The 23,502-nt window shown below is 46.2% G+C and overlaps 1 protein-coding gene across 2 annotated transcripts in view; it reads left to right on the top strand.

The window, feature by feature from the left end:
- CNPPD1 (cyclin Pas1/PHO80 domain containing 1) overlaps window positions 1-22,358 on the top strand; it is a 32,945-nt gene extending 10,587 nt beyond the window's left edge. For both annotated transcript variants that reach the window (XM_068247103.1, XM_068247102.1), the window contains exons 3-8: window positions 1,826-1,907; window positions 7,252-7,372; window positions 9,406-9,534; window positions 9,961-10,022; window positions 18,745-18,862; window positions 21,626-22,358. In XM_068247103.1, coding sequence (XP_068103204.1) covers window positions 1,826-1,907; window positions 7,252-7,372; window positions 9,406-9,534; window positions 9,961-10,022; window positions 18,745-18,862; window positions 21,626-22,261 — 1,148 coding nt within the window. In that variant the 3' untranslated portion in view covers window positions 22,262-22,358. The remainder of the gene's footprint in view (window positions 1-1,825; window positions 1,908-7,251; window positions 7,373-9,405; window positions 9,535-9,960; window positions 10,023-18,744; window positions 18,863-21,625) is intronic.
- Window positions 22,359-23,502: the final 1,144 nt, after the last annotated feature.

Below are 23,502 nucleotides of genomic sequence, written 5' to 3'. Positions count from 1 at the left end.
GTCCACAAAAATGAAATAAACCAATCAAAATTAGTTACTTGTGCTACTTTAATAAAGCAGTCCCCGTATTTTTAAGGTCAGATATACATATCTGATTGACTGTATATATGATGTGTACACAGGAATCTCTTATATGTACACTAAATAACATCTATGCTGTAAGAATAAAGCCTGATGTGTAGCTGTGTCACTAATAGAGATGGTCAACGAGATGGAAATAATTCTGCATTGATGCTGGTTTATGCAAATGTATGCACTCCCTTTGCTGATGAAATCAAATAATTTGATATGTTATTAAAATTTGGTTTGGTGACTACAAATTAAAGGGTAACTGAGACGGATGAAAAGTAAAGTTTTATACATACCTGGGGCTTCCTCCAGCCCCCTTCAGGCTAATCAGTCCCTCACTGTCCTCCACCACCCGAATCTTCTGCTATGAGTCCTGGAAATTTAGCCAGTCAGCGCTGTCCAGCCGCATGCCGCTCCCACAGCCAGGAAGATTCTGCACCTGCGCAATAGTGCTGCACAGGTGTAGTATGCTCCTGGCGGCGGAGTGTGTGCATGCGCACTACGCCTGACTGGCTCAAGTACCTGGACTCCTAGCAGAAGATCCAGGTGGTGGAGGAGGACAACGAGGGACTGATTATCCTGAAGGCGGCTGGAGGAAGCCCCAGGTATGTATAAAACTTTAATTTCATCTGTCTCAGGTTTACTTTGTTACACAGTAGTACTATACTCTACATATGCACTCCCCACAGAGCTGCAGGGAATCCACTGAGAATGCTGTGCACATTGAACACAGAGGTGTTGTCTGTTTACAATCTCCTCATTCCCCTGCAGAGTACCTGCACATCATTCTTACATGTACCCACAGTTACATTGCCTAGGGCCTGATAGATGTTCTTTGTTTCGGTTTGTACCTTTTACAAGTACTCTTACCAAGGACTAGTTTTAGTCCAAAGGGAATAAATATAGTAGTCTACATATCCTTCTCACTTCAGTTGTCTTGTAAAATTCCTAAGCGTTGGCAGTTAAGAGACGAATTTCATGTTACATACTTTTAATCAACAAAATTGTAATATGCAAATTAGAGGAGTCGGAGTCGTGGAGTCGGAGTCGGTGGAATCCTAAACTGAGGAGTCGGAGTCGGTGGATTTTTGGATTGACTCCACAGCCCTGCATTATACTATGACTATGGTAGTGGTTAGATTGTGAGCTCCTCTGAGGACAGTCAGTGACATGGCTATGTACTCTGTACAGTGCTGCAGAAGATGTCAGTGCTATACAGTGTTCTCCCCAGAATTTTTTTTCCAGCCGGCTGGCATGAAAAAGTAGCTGGGTGGGGCAAGATGACAGAATGCAGGGCCAGTGTTTCTGTGCTCCAGGACGAGGTAAGCCGATGACAGCCAGGTGCTCACCAAAACTAGCCGGGTGGAGCACCCGGCAAAAAGATCCTGGGAGAACACTGCTATATAAATACGTAATAATAATATGGCAGGACATTAGGCAATGGCTATGGTATATTTAGATTATATTGTGAGCTCCTCTGAGGACAGACAGTGACATGACTCTGTACAGTGCTTCAGAAGATGTCAGCACTATATAATTGTTTATATTGAGTCATCATGTTGATTGATAGATTTTTGTGGTGTTCAGTACTGGGGTTGCATATTGTTCCTTGCTCCTTGACAAAATGCAGCATGGTTTGCTCACAACAAAGCCAAGAAACTATAGACATAGATATCGATTTCATAACTAAATGGTCTCATTTTATGTAAGGTAGTGCCAGAATCGCATTCATGTTTTTCCTTTGTTTTCTCACCAGACATCGCTGTAGAGTTGCTGCAGAAAGCCGCCCCCAGCCCCATCCGCCGCCTGCACAAGAAGTACGCTGCGCACGTGTCCAGGTGAGAGTTGCGTGTGTTTTCAGGAACTGGGAACCCGCTGTCTCTTTTAAAGGGGGTGCTAACATTCCCCCCCCCCCCCCAAAAAAAAAAAACTGCTTCAAAATAGTGACCCAATATATACGGTATGTAACCCACTTTTTTTTTTTTTTTTTTTTACCTCGTCTGTGTGCCTTGCTCCAGTCCCGTGTCCCCCATTGGCTCATGGTTGACCACTGAAAATTCTCCTTGTTGCCAGGGAGAATCGGTGTATTGTAATCCTAATTGAAGCCCCTTGCTCCTGCCAGCCTCTGGTCGGTGAGCTGTGAGACTGAGGGGTCAGTAGCAGTGGAAGAGGGGGGCAGAGGAGTATATCGACGGACGAGGCGACTGTGCAGCGTTATACATTTGCTCCAATGGGAACTGAGCCTTAATGAAGCCATATTTCCCTTTTTTATATTTTGTCAATATGTGTTTTTTTTATTTTTATGTTTTCTTGCACAGTTATTTTAGATTAATGTTATGTTAAAATGCATATAAAGTGCCTCTACAGGAACCTTGCAGAGGAACTAAAGTTTGCCAACTAAAGAATCCTCTCCCTAAGTTAAGGTGTGCATTATCCTTGTTCTATATTCTAAAGTTTTTATTCAGTTGTACAAAAATAATACAGTGCAAGAGACCGTATAGAGAGGCTTCTCCTTCTGCAAACCTGTAGTCTGAAACGCAGTATTTTAACTCTGTGTCCTAGATCAGAAACTCAAAATCTAATTATTCTTTAAAGAGACTCCGTAACAAAAATTTCATCCGGTTTTCTTCCATCCTACAAGTTCCAAAATCTATTCTAATGTGCTCTGGCTTACTGCAGCATGTTCTACTATCACCATCTCTGTAATAAATCAACTTATCTCTCTCTTGTCAGACTTGTCAGCCTGTGTCTGGAAGGCTGCCAAGTTCTTCAGTGTTGTGGTTCTGTGATGCATCTCCCCCCTCCAGGCCCCTCTCTGCACACTGCCTGTGTGTTATTTAGATTAGTGCAGCTTCTCTCTGCTCTATTATCTTTTACAAGCTGGATAAATCCTCCTTTGAGCTGGCTGGGCTTTCACATACTGAGGAATTACATACAGTCAGAGCTGTCTGCACTCTGCAGGAAGAAACAGCCTGACACTTCAGTGGAAGATAGCTGCAGGGGGAAAGAAACACATAAATGATCTCTTGAGATTAAAAAGGAAGGCTGTATACAGCCTGCTTGTGTATGGATGTATTTTCTATGTGTGGACATACTGTACATCAACCTACTTCCTGTTTTGGTGGCCATTTTGTTTGTTTACAAACAAACTTTTTAAAACTGTTTTTAACCACTTTTAATGCGGCGAGGAGCGGCGAAATTGTGACAGAGGGTAATAGGAGATGTCCCCTAACGCACTGGTATGTTTACTTTTGTGCGATTTTTAACAATACAGATTCTCTTTAAAGGCCAGCTGAAGTGAGAGGGATATGGAGGCTGCCATATTTATCTCCTGTTGAACGATATCTCCTGTTGAACGATACCAGATGTCTGGTAGCCCTGCTGATCTATTTGCCTTGTGGAAAAATCCAACAGAAAACAGCGCCCAGATACACCTGTACTGGGTATCTGCCGGTGCCTGGCCTTTACCGGATTGCTCTACTGTCCAGGTATATTCCAAAAAGGAAAAAAGAGGCGGCACTCAACTGGCTGCAAAAGATGCTTTATTACGGAACAAACACTACATGTTAGGGACACGTAGTGTTTGTTCCGTAATACTGCTGATCTATTTGGCTGCAGTAGTGTTCGAATTACACCAGAAAAGAGTTTGCAGCTAATCTTGTCAGATCTGACAGTGATGTCGGAAACACGTGATCTGCTGCATGCTTGTTCAGGGTCTATGGCTAAAAGTATTAGAGGCAGAGGATCAGGAGGACAGCCAAGCAACTGGTATTGTTTAAAAGGAAATAAATATGGCAGCCCTCTCACTTCAGTTATCCTTTAAAGATGTCAAAGTGTGCTGAAGAAATTAATTTGCAATTCAGGAGCCAGTAGAATGTGTTCCTATAAATATGCAAGACAGAAAGCATTGGCACTGGGGTGTCCAAAAGAGACAGGGATCCAGACAGTTATGCATTCACCAGCGACCCTTGCACTTGGAACAGCATGATTTGGCCATAAAGGTAATGATGTATGTAAAAAGACAGGAATGGAGGTCGGTACTGCTGTTCTTCTATATCAATCCTCATTGCACACAAAAGTGATCATCATTAGCATGAGTGTTGCATAATCAGTGTTGTCCACATACCAGTTGCGGTGGTTGAAGACAGCGCAGTGGGTGCAGGGCACTGAAGATCCCTACGGCCGTTTTGCGCTATTAACGCTTCTTAAAGAGAACCTAAACTGAAAAAAGAAAGTCAAAATAAACATACTCAGGTCATACTTAACTTCCATGTAGTCTACTCCTCAATCTTTCTCCTCTCCTGCGTCCTCTTTGTCCACTGTGATTGATAAAATTCTCCATACACCATCTTGAAAATGGCCATTACCCCCTAACAGCTTCCTGGTCAGCACACTGTTAAACTGTAATATCACCCACTTGAGCCATAGGGATACATGGACATTACCTTGCACATTCAGTTGTAACTGACAGCTGCTGATATATAACTGACAGCAACTTCTATATTTCAGTTCTGACAAAATATTGTCAGAACTGAAGAGATCATTGTAAGAAGAAAATGGTGAGCTTCTGAGAGCAACTGACGGTGAGGTACAGTGGTGTGAAAAACTATTTGCCCCCTTCCTTATTTCTTATTATTTTGCATGTTTGTCACACTTAAATGTTTCTGCTCATCAAAAACCGTTGACTATTAGTCAAAAATAACATAATTGAACACAAAATGCAGTTTTAAATGATGGTTTTTATTATTTAGTGAGAAAAAAAGCTCAAAACCTACATTGCCCTGTGTGAAAAAGAAATTGCCCCCTGGACCTAATAACTGGTTGGGCCACCCTTAGCAGCAATAACTGCAATCAAGCGTTTGCGATAACTCGCAACGAGTCTTTTACAGCGCACTGGAGGTATTTTGGCCCACTCATCTTTGCAGAATTGTTGTAATTCAGCTTTATTTGAGCGTTTTCTAGCATGAACCGCCTTTTTAAGGTCATGCCACAACATCTCAATAGGATTCAGGTCAGGACTTTGACTAGGCCACTCCAAAGTCTTCATTTTGTTTTTCTTCAGCCATTCAGAGGTGGATTTGCTGGTGTGTTTTGGGTCATTGTCCTGCTGCAGCACCCAAGATCGCTTCAGCTTGAGTTGACGAACAGATGGCCGGACATTCTCCTTCAGGATTTTTTGGTAGATAGTAGAATCATGGTTCCATCTATCACAGCAAGCCTTCCAGGTCCTGAAGCAGCAAAACAACCGCAGACCATCACACTACCACCACCATATTTTACTGTTGGTATGATGTTCTTTTGCTGAAATGCTGTGTTACTTCTACGCCAGATGTAACGGGACACGCACCTTCCAAAAAGTTCAACTTTTGTCTCGTCGGTCCACAAGGTATTTTCCCAAAAGTCTTAGCAATCGTTAAGATGTTTTTTTTTAGCAAAATTGAGACGAGCCTTAAAATGAACCTAAAGCCTACCAAAAAAAATGAGGTAAACTCACCTGGGGCTTCCCTCAGCACCCTGCAGACGATCGGTGCCCTCGCAGCTACGCTCCGATGCCTCTGGACCCGCCGGCGAACACTTCCGGTTTGGCCGTCACCGGCCGACAGGCATGGGAACGCGAGTGATTGTTCGCGTTCCCAGCCTGTATATCGCCCCCTATGCTGCTATTGCGACCAGGAGGTCGCAATAGCAGCATAGGGGGCGATATACAGGCTGGGAACGCGAACAATCACTCGCGTTCCCATGCCTGTCGGCCGGTGACCGCGAAACCGGAAGTCGTCGCCGGCGGGTCCAGAGGCATCGGAGCGGAGCTGCGAGGGCACCGATCGTCTGCAGGGTGCTGAGGGAAGCCCCAGGTGAGTTCATCTCATTTTTTTTTTGTAGGCTTTAGGTTCACTTTAATGTTCTTTTTGCTTAAAAGTGGTTTGCGCCTTGGATATCTGCCATGCAGGCCGTTTTTGCCCAGTCTCTTTCTTATGGTGGAGTTGTGAACACTGACCTTAATTGAGGCAAGTGAGGCCTGCAGTTCTTTAGATGTTGTCCTGGGGTCTTTTGTGGCCTCTCGGATGAGTTTTCTCTGCGCTCTTGGGGTAATTTTGGTCGGCCGGCCACTCCTGGGAAGGTTCATCACTGTTCCATGTTTTTGCCATTTGTGGATAATGGCTCTCACTGTGGTTCGCTGGAGTCCCAAAGCTTTGGAAATGGCTTTATAACCTTTACCAGACTGATAGATCTCAATTACAGTACTTTTGTTCTCATTTGTTCCTGAATTTCTTTGGACCTTTGCATGATGTCTAGCTTTTGAGGTGCTTTTGGTCTACTTCTCTGTGTCAGATAGCTCCTATTTAAGTGATTTCTTGATTGAAACAGGTGTGGCAGTAATCAGGCCTGGGGGTGACTACAGAAATTGAACTCAGGTGTGATAAACCACAGTTAAGTTATTTTTTAACAAGGGGGGCAATCACTTTTTCACAGGGCCATGTAGATTTGGAGTTTTTTTTCTCACTAACTAATAAAAACCATCATTTAAAACTGCATTTTGTGTTCAATTATGTTATCTTTGACTAATAGTTAACGGTTTTTGATGAGCAGAAACATTTGTGTGACAAACATGCAAAAGAATAAGAAATCAGGAAGGGGGCAAATAGTTTTTCACACCACTGTAAGTATGTAATATTCATTTGTAGCTACATCATGTGTTTGTTTTTAAATAATTTTTACTCGGTTCAGGTTCCCTTTAAGAGGCTTGGCGGCAAGTGGTAGACTTCTGCATAAGAATGCTAGCAATGTCTAGCGCCCGCCACCAAGCCTCCGTAGAAGCACCAATAGTGCAAAATGTCTGTAGGGCTCTTCAGTGCCCTGCACCCGCCGCAACTGGTATGTGCACAACACTTTGATTATGCAATACTCATGCTGATGATGATCACTTTTATGTGCAATGAGGATTGAAATAAAAGTCAAGAGCAGCGGTGCCGACCTCCATTTTTGTCCTTTTACATACATAATGTATTACTATACAGCTCCGAGATTGACAACAATTATATAAGTTGAAATGTTAAACTCTAGCTGTAATTTCTGAAGCTCCCAGAAGTCTGTTGATTTGCTCTGCGATAAGATCAGCATGTCACACATCACAGTTCCGTGACAGGTTACACTACATGATGATTGTGTTTCTGTGTGTTGTAGGGAGGCTTGTATCTCTCCCTGCTCCATGATGCTGGCCCTGGTTTACATAGAGAGGCTTCGTCACCGGAACCCGGAGTACCTGCAGCAAATCTCCTCGTCTGATCTGTTTCTCATATCCATGGTGAGTATAGAGGCTTATCTACAGCCTTCTCCAGGCCCTGCAGCCTCATCACTGTGTGTCTGGCTACTGTACACAAACCTGTTTTTCCTGCCTGCTGATGGCGGCTGGATGTGCCCTGCGGGTGACACAGAGATCGGCGTGGACTTTGCATGTGAGTTGCTGTGTGACACACAGGGCAGCATGGGCAGAACAGCTGTACAAATAGCATTCCTCTGGAAGGGAACGGATTGCAATGTGCTGAGTAAGGGCTAGTTCACACTTGATTTAAAAACGTATCCGTAGCTACGTTTTTTGTCCCGGACGAAAAACATAGCCACGGATACCAATGTTAAAAATAGGAACAGTACACACTCAAGTTAAAAACGTATCCGCGTGCGATCCGCGGAATACGTTTTTAAACCCGGAACGCTGAGTCCGGACTTGCAGCATTTTTCACGGACCCGTATACACGTACGGGTAGTGAAAATCAATGGGGAAACGGGCCTCCCTCTTCACTGACATTTTGGGACACTGGAAACGGATCAGTTTCCAGTGTCCCATGGTGAAGGAGGGGGCCGCCATGCTGGAGGGGGTAGCAGCCAGGACGGGGGGCTGCGGGCAAAGCGGCGGCCAGGGGGGGTCACATCCCCCCCCTTGCTCACCTGGGTGCCCCCCGTCCCCGCTCCCCGTCCCCGCTCCCCCTCCAGCTCGCATATAATGTAATAATTTGTACCTAAGGAAGTTCGGCGAGCCGGGCACTTCCGCCCACACAGCTCGCCGTCACTTCCTGCGATGCCGCCCACTGAAATACAGAGGGCGACATTGCAGGAAGTGACGGCGAGCGGTGTGGGCGGAAGTGCCCGGCTCGCCGAACTTCATTAGGTACAAATTATTACATTATATGCGAGCTGGAGGGGGAGCGGGGACGGGGGGCACCCAGGTGAGCAAGGGGGGGGGATGTGACCCCCCCCTGGCCGCCGCTTTGCCCGCAGCCCCCCGTCCTGGCTGCTACCCCCTCTAGCAAAAAAAAACAAAAAACACGCAAGCGGATCCAAAACGTGTGCTGCAAAAAAGGCAGCACGGATCCGTTTGCGTTCCGGGTTTTGAAAATCGGAGCCCGGACCGCGGATGCGTCCCGCACCCGGAGCTAGTGTGGCCCTAGCCTAAGAGTCACTCTGCTGTATTTGCTGCTGAGATGAATGTTCTGCTGGAGAGGGAGAAATGTGTTGTTCATTTATATAACATGTCATCAACCTAACCCTTTCCCTACACGTTACAAAACAATAGACTTTGCTAAAGCAAATGTGAAAAAAAAGATACTCCCCTATGTAAAAACCAGGCTCTGAATTCCATAGAGTCTTCCTGGTGCTCTTTCTGTGCCCTCTATCCAATACTGTTTCGATTAATGGAGGGCAGTCTTGCCAGCAGCCCGCACCTCCCCGGCAGACTTGCCAGCAGCTCCCACCATCCTGTCAGTCTTGCTAGCAGCCCGCACCTCAACTGTGGTTTGGCTAAAATGTTAATCTCTCTAAGTAGGAGGGGGGGGGGGGGGGAGGAGGAGGAGATCTTTTGCTAGCTATTTGTGGTAAATCTACTCTCTTTTGTCTTGGCCCCCTTACATGGGCAGGAAGTGTCATAGGCAGCTTTATAGAGATAGGAAGTAAGATGATGGCCTTACATGGACATGAAATGGGCGATCTTACTGGGACAGGAAGTGAGATTGGTAGCCTTACAGGAATAGGAGGTGAGATTGTGGCCTTACATGGACAAGGGTGGCCTTACAGGGACAGGAAGTGAGAGGAAGTGAGAGGGACGCCCTTACAGGGACAGGAAGTGAGATTAGCAGCCTTAGGGATAGAAAGTGATGGGGGGCCGTACAGGAATAGGAAATAAAGTGATAGGAAGTGAGATAGCAGCCTTACGGGGGCAGGAAGTGACGTGGGTGGCCTTACAGGGACAGGAAGTTAGATGTAGCCTGACAGGAAGTGAGATGGTGGACAGGAAGTGAGAGGTCAGTGATGTTGTATATGTGACTCTGCATTATCCTCTTTCAGATGGTGGCCAGTAAGTACCTGTATGATGAAGGCGAGGAGGAAGAGGTGTTTAATGACGAATGGGCCGCAGCTGGGAAGCTGGATGTTAAGACAGTGAATACACTGGAGATGAACTTCCTCCGGGCAATTGTAAGTCACTCATTAAACCCGTCTCACCATTCATCTTGATAAGCGAAGTGCATGATATACTACAGCTGTATATTTATTAGATTGAAGGTCCCTCAAACATTGATAGGTAAAAGCTGTTCTTTATGTATTTGGAGTCATAAATATGGGTTGAGGGGGTGCATGGGTGATGGGGGGTACGCGCAGTCTTTGGCTGGACTGGTTTTGCTCTGCATTGACCCCTACAAAGCTGGCATCGGCGGTGCAAACACTACCAGATCTGACGTACTGAGCGGTCATCTAATGGAGCATGGTACACGCTAGTAAGTCGGTTGATATTGATTGTTCATCTGTTGCTTGTATGGGTTCTGGACACCAGCTAAGAAATGCATAAAGAAAAAACATGCAGGAATAATGAGTTTGACTTTTTTTGTTTGTTTTGAAACCCAGGACTGGAGTCTGTACACCCACCCTGGGGATTTTTTCGAAGTGTTGCGAGGGCTGGAGAGGAGGTAGGTGTAATACAGCATGTTGTAGTACAGAATGGTCACTTGCTGCTTATTCCCTCCAGTACTGGATGTTCCTAATTAATATAAATGTGGTATTGTGATGGTTCAAGTCTGTGATTAACAAACAGGGGACTAGTTATTCTGGGATATTCCCACACTAGAGAACAATAAAAACTGATGAATTTAACTTTTTCAGCTGTCCTTTTCACCCTGTAGTAGCAGACACAGGCCATGTGCAGCATATTATATAGATTTATTTATAAACCTGGACAGACCCTTAAAGTGAACCAGAGACGAAGCACCCTCATGTTTTTTACCATATATGTTTCATACTTCACTGCTCAGCCTGTTTATCAGCCCTGATAAAATCCCCAACTGAGCTTTGCTCAGGAATCATGATAGCTGAGTCTGTCTTCTCTGATGTCTTTTCAAGCCCAAGCCTGCCCCCTTCTGGCTCTGATTTCCCTTTCTGTATTCTTGCAGTATCAGAGAGTTGTGATGGGATGGGTGGAGCTGCTAATGTAAGGGTATATTGAAAAACTTTTTTTTAAATATATATTAGTCATAAGAGGTTTTTAGAATGGTGATTTCATTTTGCACACAGCCCACTAAATAATATGCTTTTCTGATGAACTGTGTTTTGCATGGAGTTTTAGTAAAAAAAAAAAAAAACACAAACCACGGCACACCAGAGCGGCGAAAATACCAGGTATAGTATTTATTTTTGTAAAATATATCCCCCGATAGATTTTATAAAAATACTATACCTGGTATTTTCGCCGCTCTGGTGTGCCGTGGTTTGTGTCTTTTTTTTTTTTTTTTTTACTAAAACTCCATACAAAACCCAGTTCATCAGAAAAGCATATTATTTAGTGGGCTGTGTGCAAAATCGCCATTTTTAAAAACCTCTTATGACTAACTATATATTAAAAAAAAAAAAAAAAAAAAAAAAAGTTTTTCAATCTACCCTTACATTAGCAGACACAAGCAGCTCCTCGCATCTCTTCACAGCTCTCTGTGATGCTGCAAGTACTATACAGAACAGGAAAGCAGAGCCAGAAGGGGGCAGGCTTGGGCTTGAAAAGACATCAGAGAAGACAGTTTCAGCTATGATTCCTGAGCAAAGCCAGACTGAATGCTCAGTCAGGGATTTTATCAAGGCTGTTAAGAAGCAGGCTGAGCAGTGAAGAATGAAACAGAGCAGGGTAGGTGTTTTCTCTAATGTTCCTACTGATCTATATTGTGAAATACATGATGGTGCTTCATCTCTGGTTCACTTTAAGGGCCGTACATGTGCTTAACCAAACTGCCTGATTGTTGTCTGAATTTGGTCTGTTGGACGACAATCAGGTGTGTGGCAAGCGACTGATAACAGGCGGGATGCCCAGTCCATCCAGCTGATATCGTGCAGTTGGCCACGTGTTTACGCCGTTTGAACAACACACTTGTGGATGAAACCATGCCGTACAGTTCGCAGTTTCGCTTGCTTGTGCATTATGTTCATGGTGGTTTAGTTGGTTGGTGCTTGGAAAATACATGGCTTCTAAATGGTTCGTCGTGGTGTCGGTCATGTTGTAGTGTTGGACATGCACTCTGTTAGATGTGTGTACGCACCTTTAAGTACTCCTGAAGGAACATGGACATGGAGGCTGCCATATTTATTTCATTTTAAACAATACCAGTTGCCTGGCAGTCCTTCCGATCCTCTGACTGTAACCCTTTCAGCCATATACCCTGTGTAAGCATTCAGATCAGATGTCTGACTGAAATCTGACTACATTTGCTGCATGCTTGTTTCAGGTGTGTGATCCCCATTGTACTGCAGATTAGCAGGATGCCAGGCAACTGGTATTGCTTAAAGGGATACTGTAGGGGTGTCGGGGGTAAAATGAGTTGAACTTACCCGGGGCTTCTAATGGTCCCCCGCAGACATCCTGTGCCCGTGCAGCCAGTCACCGATGCTCCGGCCCCGCCTCCGGTTCACTTCTAAAATTTCAGACTTTAAAGTCTGAAAACCACTGCGCCTGCGTTGCCGTGTCCTCGCTCCCGCTGATGTCGCCAGGAGCGTACTGCGCAGGCACAGACCATACTGGGATTGTGCTATACACTCCTGGTGACATCAGCGGGAGCGAGGACCCGGCAACACAGGCGCAGTGGTTTTCAGAATTTAAAGTCTGAAATTCTATAAGTGAACCAGAGGCGGGGCCAGAGCATCGGTGAGTGGCTGCGTGGGCACAGGATGTCTGCGGGGGACCATTAGAAGCCCCGGGTAAGTTCAACTCATTTTCCCCCGACCCCCTACAGTATTCCTTTAAAAGGAAATAAATATGAGCATCTATAACCCTCTTACTTCAGGTGTCCTTTAAAACTCCATAACTGCCACATTTCTGAAAATTTTTATTTGAATGACTAATAACATAAATTACTCCCATAAACATTAATAAACACACCAAACAGGACTTAAAGAATTAAGGAAAATATTAGACTGGGCATACCCGGCCATATTTCCATGGATGTTTATCAAACTAACATTTTCTGTACAGTAAAACTGATTGACGTAGCTAAAAGCATTTTACAAAGACTCACTAATTTAAAATGTCTAAAATAGCAAATAAGACATTTAAACTTAAAGAACTGCATCTTTGAGAAATAGAGAAAGCAGAATGGTATAGTTTTGCTTTTAAAGAGCTTTGTGTGTAATTTTATAATAAAATAATGCCCCTGATGTTATGTTTGCATATCTAATGTGCATTGCAATGCACAATACTATTAACTTTTTGTTACTTCCTCTTACTACCACTAGAGGGCGTGTGTTCCCTGTTTGTCACTATTCCTGGCAGTTCGTAGAGACATTAGAGCAGGAGCTGGTGGCCCGCAACCACAGCTGTGCTCCGAGATCTTTTGGAGGGCAGCGGAACTGCAGCGAGGGACCACATAGACAGCATGTTCCTGACAGCACACTGTGGGAGGGGTTTCACCACAATATCAGCCATACAGACCCCCCTGATGATCGGTTTGTGAAAAGGAATAGATTTCTGGTGGGAAAGGGGTATCAGCTACTGATTGGGATGAAGCTCAGTTCTTAGTTACGGTTTTTCTTTAAATGAAATCACAACTCCTAATTGGCAATCAAAGGGTTAAGCAATATAATTGGTGGTGGTTGGTTATTGCTTATGAGAAAGAAATGATTGCAGTCCAGTCCCGTAATTGTTGATCTGTGTAGCGGATGCTGTGTGCAGTGATGTGATCTGTGTAGTAGTGGATGCTGTGTGCAGTGATGTGATCTGTGCAGTAGCGGATGTTGTGTGCAGTGATGTGATCTGTGTAGCAGATGCTGCGTGCAGTGATGTGATCTGTGTAGTAGTGGATGCTGTGTGCAGTGATGTGATCTGTGTAGTAGTGGATGCTGTGTGCAGTGATGTGATCTGTGCAGTAGTGGATGCTGTGTGCAGTGATGTGATCTGTGCAGTAGTGGATGCTGTATGCAGTGAAGTGATCTGTGTAGTAGCGGATGCTGTGTGCAGTGATGTGTGATCTGTGTAGTAGCGGATGCTGTGTGCAGTGATGTGATCTGTGTAGTAGCGGATGCTGTGTGCAGTGATGTGATCTGTGTAGCGGATGCTGTGTGCAGTGATGTGATCTGTGTAGCGGATGCTGTGTGCAGTGATGTGATCTGTGTAGCGGATGCTGTGTGCAGTGATGTGATCCGTGTAGTAGTGTATGCTGTGTGCAGTGATGGGATCTGTGTACTAGTGTATGCTGTGTGCAGTGATGGGATCTGTGTACTGTATGCTGCGTGCAGGGATGTGATCTGTGTAGCAGATGCTGCGTGCAGTGATGTGATCTGTGTAGTAGTGTATGCTGTGTGCAGTGATGGGATCTGTGTACTGTATGCTGTGTGCAGTGATGTGATCTGTGTAGCAGATGCTGCGTGCAGTGATGTGATCTGTGCAGTAGCGGATGCTGTGTGCAGTGATGTGATCTGTGTAGTAGTGGATGCTGTGTGCAGTGATGTGTGAACTGTGTAGTAGCGGATGTTGTGTGCAGTGATGGGATCTGTGTAGTATTGGATGCTGTGTGCAGTGATGGGATCTGTGTAGCGGATGCTGTGTGCAGTGATGGGATCTGTGTAGCGGATGCTGCGTGCAGTGATGGGATCTGTGTAGCGGATGCTGCGTGCAGTGATGGGATCTGTGTAGCGGATGCTGCGTGCAGTGATGGGATCTGTGTAGCGGATGCTGTGTGCAGTGATGGGATCTCTGTAGTAGCAGATGCTGTGTGCAGTGATGGGATCTGTGTAGCGGATGCTGTGTGCAGTGATGGGATCTGTGTAGCGGATGCTGTGTGCAGTGATGGGATCTGTGTAGTAGCGGATGCTGTGTGCAGTGATGGGATCTGTGTAGTAGCGGATGCTGTGTGCAGTGATGTGATCTGTGTAGTAGCAGATGCTGTGTGCAGTGATGGGATCTGTGTAGCGGATGCTGTGTGCAGTGATGTGATCTGTGTAGTAGCAGATGCTGTGTGCAGTGATGGGATCTGTGTAGCGGATGCTGTGTGCAGTGATGGGATCTGTGTAGTAGCGGATGCTGTGTGCAGTGATGTGATCTGTGTAGTAGCAGATGCTGTGTGCAGTGATGGGATCTGTGTAGCGGATGCTGTGTGCAGTGATGGGATCTGTGTAGCGGATGCTGTGTGCAGTGATGGGATCTGTGTAGTAGCGGATGCTATGTGCAGTGATGTGATCTGTGTAGTAGCGGATGCTGTGTGCAGTGATGTGATCTGTGTAGTAGCGGATGCTGTGTGCAGTGATGGGATCTGTGTAGTAGCGGATGCTGTGTGCAGTGATGAGATCTGTGTAGTAGCGGATGCTGTGTGCAGTGATGGGATCTGTGTAGTAGCGGATGCTGTGTGCAGTGATGGGATCTGTGTAGTAGCGGATGCTGTGTGCAGTGATGGGATCTGTGTAGTAGCGGATGCTGTGTGCAGTGATGGGATCTGTGTAGTAGCGGATGCTGTGTGCAGTGATGTGATCTGTGTAGTAGCGGATGCTGTGTGCAGTGATGTGATCTGTGTAGTAGCGGATGCTGTGTGCAGTGATGTGATCTGTGTAGTAGCGGATGCTGTGTGCAGTGATGTGATCTGTGTAGTAGCGGATGCTGTGTGCAGTGATGTGATCTGTGTAGTAGCGGATGCTGTGTGCAGTGATGTGATCTGTGTAGTAGCGGATGCTGTGTGCAGTGATGTGATCTGTGTAGTAGCGGATGCTGTGGGCAGTGATGTGATCTGTGTAGCGGATGCTGTGTGCAGTGATGGGATCTGTGTAGTAGTGTATGCTGTGTGCAGTGATGGGATCTGTGTACTGTATGCTGTGTGCAGTGATGGGATCTGTGTAGCAGATGCTGCGTGCAGTGATGTGATCTGTGTAGTAGTGTATGCTGTGTGCAGTGATGGGATCTGTGTACTGTATGCTGTGTGCAGTGATGTGATCTGTGTAGCAGATGCTGCGTGCAGTGATGTGATCTGTGTAGTAGTGGATGCTGTGGGCAGTGATGGGATCTGTGTAGTAGCGGATGCTGTGTGCAGTGATGGGATCTGTGTACTGTATGCTGTGTGCAGTGATGTGATCTGTGTAGCAGATGCTGCGTGCAGTGATGTGATCTGTGTAGTAGTGTATGCTGTGTGCAGTGATGGGATCTGTGTACTGTATGCTGTGTGCAGTGATGTGATCTGTGTAGCAGATGCTGCGTGCAGTGATGTGATCTGTGCAGTAGTGGATGCTGCGTGCAGTGATGTGATCTGTGCAGTAGTGGATGCTGCGTGCAGTGATGTGATCTGTGCAGTAGCGGATGCTGTGTGCAGTGATGTGATCTGTGTCGTAGCGGATGCTGTGTGCAGTGATGTGATCTGTGTAGTAGTGGATGCTGTTTGCAGTGATGTGATCTGTGTAGTAGCGGATGCTGTGTGCAGTGATGTGATCTGTGTAGTAGCGGATGTTGTGTGCAGTGATGGGATCTGTGTAGTAGCGGATGCTGTGTGCAGTGATGTGATCTGTGTAGCGGATGCTGTGTGCAGTGATGGGATCTGTGTAGTAGCGGATGCTGTGTGCAGTGATGGGATCTGTGTAGTAGCGGATGCTGTGTGCAGTGATGTGATCTGTGTAATAGCGGATGCTGTGTGCAGTGATGTGATCTGTGCAGTAGTGGATGCTGTGTGCAGTGATGGGATCTGTGCAGTAGTGGATGCTGTGTGCAGTGATGGCATCTGTGTAGTAGCGGATGCTGTGTGCAGTGATGTGATCTGTGTAGCGGATGCTGTGTGCAGTGATGGGATCTGTGTAGTAGCGGATGCTGTGTGCAGTGATGGGATCTGTGTAGTAGCGGATGCTGTGTGCAGTGATAGGATCTGTGTCGTAGCGGATGCTGTGTGCAGTGATGTGATCTGTGTAGTAGCGGATGCTGTGTGCAGTGATGTGTGATCTGTGTAGTAGCGGATGCTGTGTGCAGTGATGTGATCTGATCTGTGTAGTAGCGGATGTTGTGTGCAGTGATGGGATCTGTGTAGTAGCGGATGCTGTGTGCAGTGATGTGTTATCTGTGTAGTAGCGGATGCTGTGTGCAGTGATGTGATCTGTGTAGTAGCGGATGCTGTGTGCAGTGATGTGATCTGTGTAGTAGCGGATGCTGTGTGCAGTGATGTGATCTGTGTAGTAGCGGATGCTGTGTGCAGTGATGGGATCTGTGTAGTAGCGGATGCTGTGTGCAGTGATGGGATCTGTGTAGTAGTGGATGCTATGTGCAGTGATGTGATCTGTGTAGTGTGTGCAGTGATGTGATCTGTGTACTCTGTGCAGTGATGTGATCTGTGCAGTGATGTGATCTGTGTACTGTATGCTGTGTGCAGTGATGTGATCTGTGTAGTAGTGGATGCTGTGTGCAGTGATTGGATCTGTGTACTAGTGTATGCTGTGTGCAGTGATGGGATCTGTGTACTGTATGCTGTGTGCAGTGATGTGATCTGTGTAGCAGATGCTGCGTGCAGTGATGTGATCTGTGTAGTAGTGTATGCTGTGTGCAGTGATGGGATCTGTGTACTGTATGCTGTGTGCAGTGATGTGATCTGTGTAGCAGATGCTGCGTGCAGTGATGTGATCTGTGCAGTAGTGGATGCTGCGTGCAGTGATGTGATCTGTGCAGTAGTGGATGCTGTGTGCAGTGATGGGATCTGTGTAGTAGTGGATGCTGTGTGCAGTGATGGGATCTGTGTAGTAGTGGATGCTGTGTGCAGTGATGGGATCTGTGTAGTAGCGGATGCTGTGTGCAGTGATGTGATCTGTGTAATAGCGGATGCTGTGTGCAGTGATGTGATCTGTGCAGTAGTGGATGCTGTGTGCAGTGATGGGATCTGTGCAGTAGTGGATGCTGTGTGCAGTGATGGCATCTGTGTAGTAGCGGATGCTGTGTGCAGTGATGTGATCTGTGTAGCGGATGCTGTGTGCAGTGATGTGATCTGTGTAGCGGATGCTGTGTGCAGTGATGGGATCTGTGTAGTAGCGGATGCTGTGTGCAGTGATGGGATCTGTGTAGTAGCGGATGCTGTGTGCAGTGATGTGATCTGTGTCGTAGCGGATGCTGTGTGCAGTGATGTGATCTGTGTAGTAGTGGATGCTGTTTGCAGTGATGTGATCTGTGTAGTAGCGGATGCTGTGTGCAGTGATGTGATCTGATCTGTGTAGTAGCGGATGTTGTGTGCAGTGATGGAATCTGTGTAGTAGCGGATGCTGTGTGCAGTGATGTGATCTGTGTAGCGGATGCTGTGTGCAGTGATGGGGTCTGTGTAGTAGCGGATGCTGTGTGCAGTGATGGGATCTGTGTAGTAGCAGATGCTGTGTGCAGTGATGTGATCTGTGTAGTAGCGGATGCTGTGTGCAGTGATGTGATCTGTGTAGTAGTGGATGCTGTGTGCAGTGATGTGATCTGTGTAGTAGTGGATGCTGTTTGCAGTGATGTGATCTGTGTAGTAGCGGATGTTGTGTGCAGTGATGGGATCTGTGTAGTAGCGGATGCTGTGTGCAGTGATGTGTTATCTGTGTAGTAGCGGATGCTGTGTGCAGTGATGGGATCTGTGTAGTAGTGGATGCTGTGTGCAGTGATGTGATCTGTGCAGTAGTGGATGCTGTGTGCAGTGATGTGATCTGTGTAGTAGTGGATGCTGTGTGCAGTGATGTGATCTGTGTAGTGTGTGCAGTGATGTGATCTGTGTGATCTGTGCAGTGATGTGATCTGTGTACTGTATGCTGTGTGCAGTGATGTGATCTGTGTAGTAGTGGATGCTGTGTGCAGTGATGGGATCTGTGCAGTAGTGGATGCTGTGTGCAGTGATGGGATCTGTGCAGTGATGTGATCTGTGTACTCTGTGCAGTGATGTGATCTGTGCAGTGATGTGATCTGTGTACTGTATGCTGTGTGCAGTGATGTGATCTGTGTAGTAGCGGATGCTGTGTGCAGTGATGTGTGATCTGTGTAGTAGCGGATGCTGTGTGCAGTGATGTGATCTGTGTAGTAGCGGATGTTGTGTGCAGTGATGGGATCTGTGTAGTAGTGGATGCTGTGTGCAGTGATGTGATCTGTGTAGCGGATGCTGTGTGCAGTGATGTGATCTGTGTAGTGTGTGCAGTGATGTGTACTGTATGCTGTGTGCAGTGATGTGATCTGTGTTTTCCTTTTAGGGTTGCAGAGCAGCAGGGGATGAAGCGAGGCTGGTTCACCTACACAGACCTGTCAGTCCTCATGGAGCAGGATCTGTGGCAGAAAGTCTTCCATGATCTGTGCCAGCAAGTCACCAAGGTGAGGAACCAGTTACACTCCTGGCCAGCAAGAGAAATCAGGACTGCCTGAAGTGTAACCAGGAAATATCACAGCTGATAAAGTTCATTGGTGTGGCATTATACCACCTTTACTGCAATCTTAAAGGGGTTCTTCCGCGAATGAGGAAAAAAAATCAAAATGGTTTATGCATAATCTATTAAAAATCCTTCTAAAATAGTGTGAAACGTTGTTTAAAAAAATGAATGGTTTCACCAATACAACATGTAATGTATACAGTGACGGATGACGGGACTGTGAGGCTAATCCATTTGTTAGGGGTGTTTTTTTTGTTACTTTCATTTCACAAGCTGCTCCCTACCTAGTTTTCATTGCTGTAATGCAGGGCTATGATGAAGTGCTGTGGAATGGCAGTTACAGCTGTTAAAATAACGTCTGTGCTGCTCTGTACAGGACTTCCTATCCTCTGCACGGCAAGCCAGTGATCAGTTTCTTCCTGCTGTGAGAAACAGTATAAAATAAGTTTAAAAAAAAAAAAAAAGTAACTCCAGCTTCTCTGAGGCAGGGAACACACTTGACTTTCAGTTTTCCGCGCGCGTTTTTCTGCATACTTTTTCTTCACACCAAGTGTGCTTCTATGCAGGAAAACGTGAGCGTTTTTTCACAGCAGCTGATGTAAATGATAGAGGAAACTGCCAAAATGTGCAGAGTCATGATGCAGAATGTCAGTTTTTTTTCTGCGTGCGAACAATACAGTAAGTGTGCACTAGCACATTGATTAACATGAGTTCTCAGTTTTTCTGTGCAGAAAACGCGTACGAAAACTGTCAAGTGTGTTCCCTGCCTTAAGGAGTTATTTGTTTTCATAGTATGTCCCCCTATGGTGTGTTAGCTGCCTGAGCTACAGTTCATTGTTACACAGTGAGTCAGCACTCATGCCATCTGTTAATTTAGCTGCAAGGAGAAGCACACTGTGCAACAATGAACTGTAGCTCAGGCAGCTAACTTGCCGTGCAGAGGATAGTAAGTCCTCTGCACAGACGCTGAAGTCTGGTTGCCGGGCAATGAGGTAAACACGTGATTTGCTCCGAAGAGCTGCCCGACGTCTGCCTACAGGGAGAGGTGGGGGAGGGAGGGGGGGGGGGGTCAGCTCTGTGAGGAAGTACAAGAAACTACAGAGCATCACAGCCGTTATTTTAACAGCTGTAACTGCCATTCCACAGCACTTCATCATAGCCCTGCATTACAGCAATGAAAACTAGATAGGGAGCAGCTTGTGAATTGAAAGTAACAAAAAAAACACCCCTAACAAATGTATTAGCCTCACAGTCCCGTCATCCGTCACTGTATACATTACATGTTGTATTGGTGAAACCATTCATTTTTTTTTTTTTAAACTTTTCACACTATTTTAGAAGGATTTTTAATAGATTATGCATAAACCATTTTGATTTTTTTTTCCTCATTCGCGGAAGAACCCCTTTAAGGAAAAGCAAATCTCTATCAAAGACATCCACTTATTTTTGTTTAAGTAAATCTGCAGAGGTGCATGACCACTAACAGCAGTAGTGTTTATTATCCAGGCAGCAGTGCAGGGCGCTCTGTTTAAACAGAGCCTATAGCCTAGATCTGCGCTGGGCAAACTACGGCGGTGTAATCCGTAGTGAGCGGGAGGTAACAGGGGTTCACTTAAAACTCCCCCAATCAACGATTCCAGCGTCGCGACTCCATGGCAACAGGGTGTCACGTCCTGACAGGTCATGCGATGCCCTGTTGCCACAGAGACCCGGCGGTGGAATCGGAGATCGGGTGAGTTTTAAATAACCCCCTGTTACCGCCCGCTCACTACTCCAACGGGGGAGGGGTAGAAATGTAAGGAATGAGGTCCGCTGTCCACAGCATGCAAAGTTTTCCTAGCCCTGGACTAGATTCTGCACTCTCCCAGTGCTCAGACTACCTCATGTAGGTGATGGGATCGGGGGTGGAGCTTGGACGGATGTCCGCACAATAACTGATCTGTCCTGTTAAATTGCTATCTGGTCTCGGCAGGTAAAAGGTAACTACATGACCCAGCCAGCCAGGTACTTTCAGTATACAATATATACTGCAAATACACAGATGTGCAGTGCACAGACTTTGTGCCTTGCTTCTAAAAACAGTACAGTTGCACCTACAATGCGTACAAAGATACGCGTTGCTGTCCGTGACAGCATCCTGCACCAGCGGGAACATGTGCAAAGGTACGCGTGGCGGCTCGGCGACTCCGATTTGGCAAAAAAGAAAGTAGCTTGCAGCGGGGGACTGGAGGAGCCGTGAGTGACTGCGAGGGCACAGGATGGCTGCAGGGGGCTGGTAGAAGCCCTAGGTGATTGAAACTCTTTAGGTCCCCTTTAATGAAACTGGGGGGGGGGGGGGGGGGGCTGTTTCTAAGGAATCCTTAGTTCAGGCAGGTGATTGCTGTGCAACCCTTGGGATTTGTGGCCATGCTGGTTTATTTTTTTGAAAATCTATGTTAAGGCACTGGTCACGCCCATCTGCATTGCCACGACCCACCTTCAGCTTGGCAGCCACGGCCTAATTTGTGGCTACCAAGCTTGAGGGCTGGCTGCAGCAACGCTGACTAAGGTTTCCAAAGCGCTTCGGCAGACTTTGGAAAAATGGCTGCAACTGTGTGTCCAGAGCATAAGATATGTCTGTTTATTCTGGAGTTAATCTTCAATGTCAGATTTTATAGGTTGCCATACTGCTGTGTCTTAACGCCAGTGTCTGCCTTTTTGTCTCCAGCTGGCCTGTATCCTCGGCTTGGTCTACCTAACTGGGGTTGCGACCTTATTTGCTTCCGTTGCTGTGCTGCACAAGGCTGCCTGGGAGATAAACGGCACAGCACTGCTTCCTTCTGTCACAGAGCTCCACCCAGACGCCTCTGTTCCTCTTCTAGTCCCGACTGCACCTGAGGAGGTCCCGGCTACCCACAATGCCGTTCCTCCACATTCTGTGGATGAAGAGTGCACTGACAGAAGACCGAGCGTCACAGCGACTGCACTGTACCTCTGGGGCTCTGTACTCACTGCACTTACCTACAGCGACACGGGGGGAACCACTGGGGAAGAATTAAAACCCCCGGACCGGTATTGCCCCCACTGCTCCAAACCAAAACCACCCAGCGGTCAGAGAAATGCCACACGCTGCATCTTCCACCAGCCACTCGCTCGTGCCTTTCCCGGACTGGATCACTACAGCTTCCCCAATCCACTGGTTTGTTCGAACTGTCCGAATTCCTGCACTGTGAGATACCCCGACCGTCACAACATGCCAAGCCACACCCCCGAGACTGAACTGTCCAATGGGCTGGAGTTAAAAGCCTCTATTTGTGCCGACACAAGTCTATCCAGGCTCAAAACCTTTATAGTCCCGGGGTAGCCCGTGTGAAGAGTCCGCTGGGGCCGGGCCTGACTCCGGGAGAGGCTTTCAGTAGTCGGTATACAGGACGCTGCAAATTAAACTATTGTAGATTGTATGTATTTTACGCTATAGTGATTTCACTAATTTCCGTATTTACACACTTAGGTCTATTCTTCTATCTCGTGGCTAGAATTACAAAGCAGTTTATTTCAGGAGTGAGACACGAGGTTCAGTAGTATAAAACTTCTGTATTTTTCAAAGACGACACCAGTGCAAATCACAGGCCAGCGCACTTTATATAGCATGCCAAATGGTGTTCATTTTATAATCTTTATTTAACAAACAAAACAATGCACAAACACACAGGCGATATGAGAACAAGATCCACAGATACATGTTTTATACGTTGAGTTTAGTTAGCCATGTTTGTAGAGTTACCGGTAATGCTTTTTCTAAAAAAAGAAAAAAAAGCCTGGTAAGCCTTCATTACAACTTACTTTTTTCTTAATCGTTAACAAGGAGCCGCGTTAATTATTAGGGACCATGATTTGCAGTTAATTATTATTAATCGCAATTGCAAGATGATGGAAAGGTTTTCCAGTAATGACAAGGTGAAGTTGTTGACTGACCAGATCTGACTCTGCAATGCAAACCATGAATGTGAAATGGGATCTGTGCATGTAGTGTGGAGTGACACTGCTGTCTAGATTGTCGTGCAAATCTAGTGGGTGATAGTTGGAGCACCTAGAAGTGAATCACCTGAAGTGATCCTGTGTAATTGTTTCAGATGGTAAAAGTGACCATACATTACTCCATTTTCCTGTTTGATGGACCGTTCGATTCAACCACTATACCGTATTGGCAGAGAATTGATTATGTTCCATTCTGCTCGATCAATAGAAATGGTCCGATATCTGCCCGAATCAAAAAATTTATGCAGTTAAGCAGGATGGAAAATATTGATCGATCATAAAGGAATCGGCTAGTGTTCACATGACTTCATTCGACACAGAATTGATTTTTGGTTTCGACTTTCAATTGACCAAACTGTTGTTGCCCAAAAATCTCTTGATGGGAAATCGAGTAATGTTTTGGGCCGTAAAGAGAACCCGAGGTGGGTTTGAAAAATCCTATTAGGACACAGAGGCACATGTTGCCTACAATGCCCAGCCTCTGTGTCCTTGGTGTCCCCTCAGTCTCCCCCCATGCTCTGCTGTCCCCTATAAATAAAACCACCAGGCTAGCGACACGCAGATTGT

The sequence above is a fragment of the Hyperolius riggenbachi genome, chromosome 7 (genome assembly GCF_040937935.1).
Source record: "Hyperolius riggenbachi isolate aHypRig1 chromosome 7, aHypRig1.pri, whole genome shotgun sequence".
In the NCBI taxonomy this organism is placed as follows: Eukaryota; Metazoa; Chordata; class Amphibia; order Anura; family Hyperoliidae; genus Hyperolius; species Hyperolius riggenbachi.
Note: the sequence above shows the minus strand (reverse complement) of the source record. Positions and strands in the feature narration are given on the sequence as shown.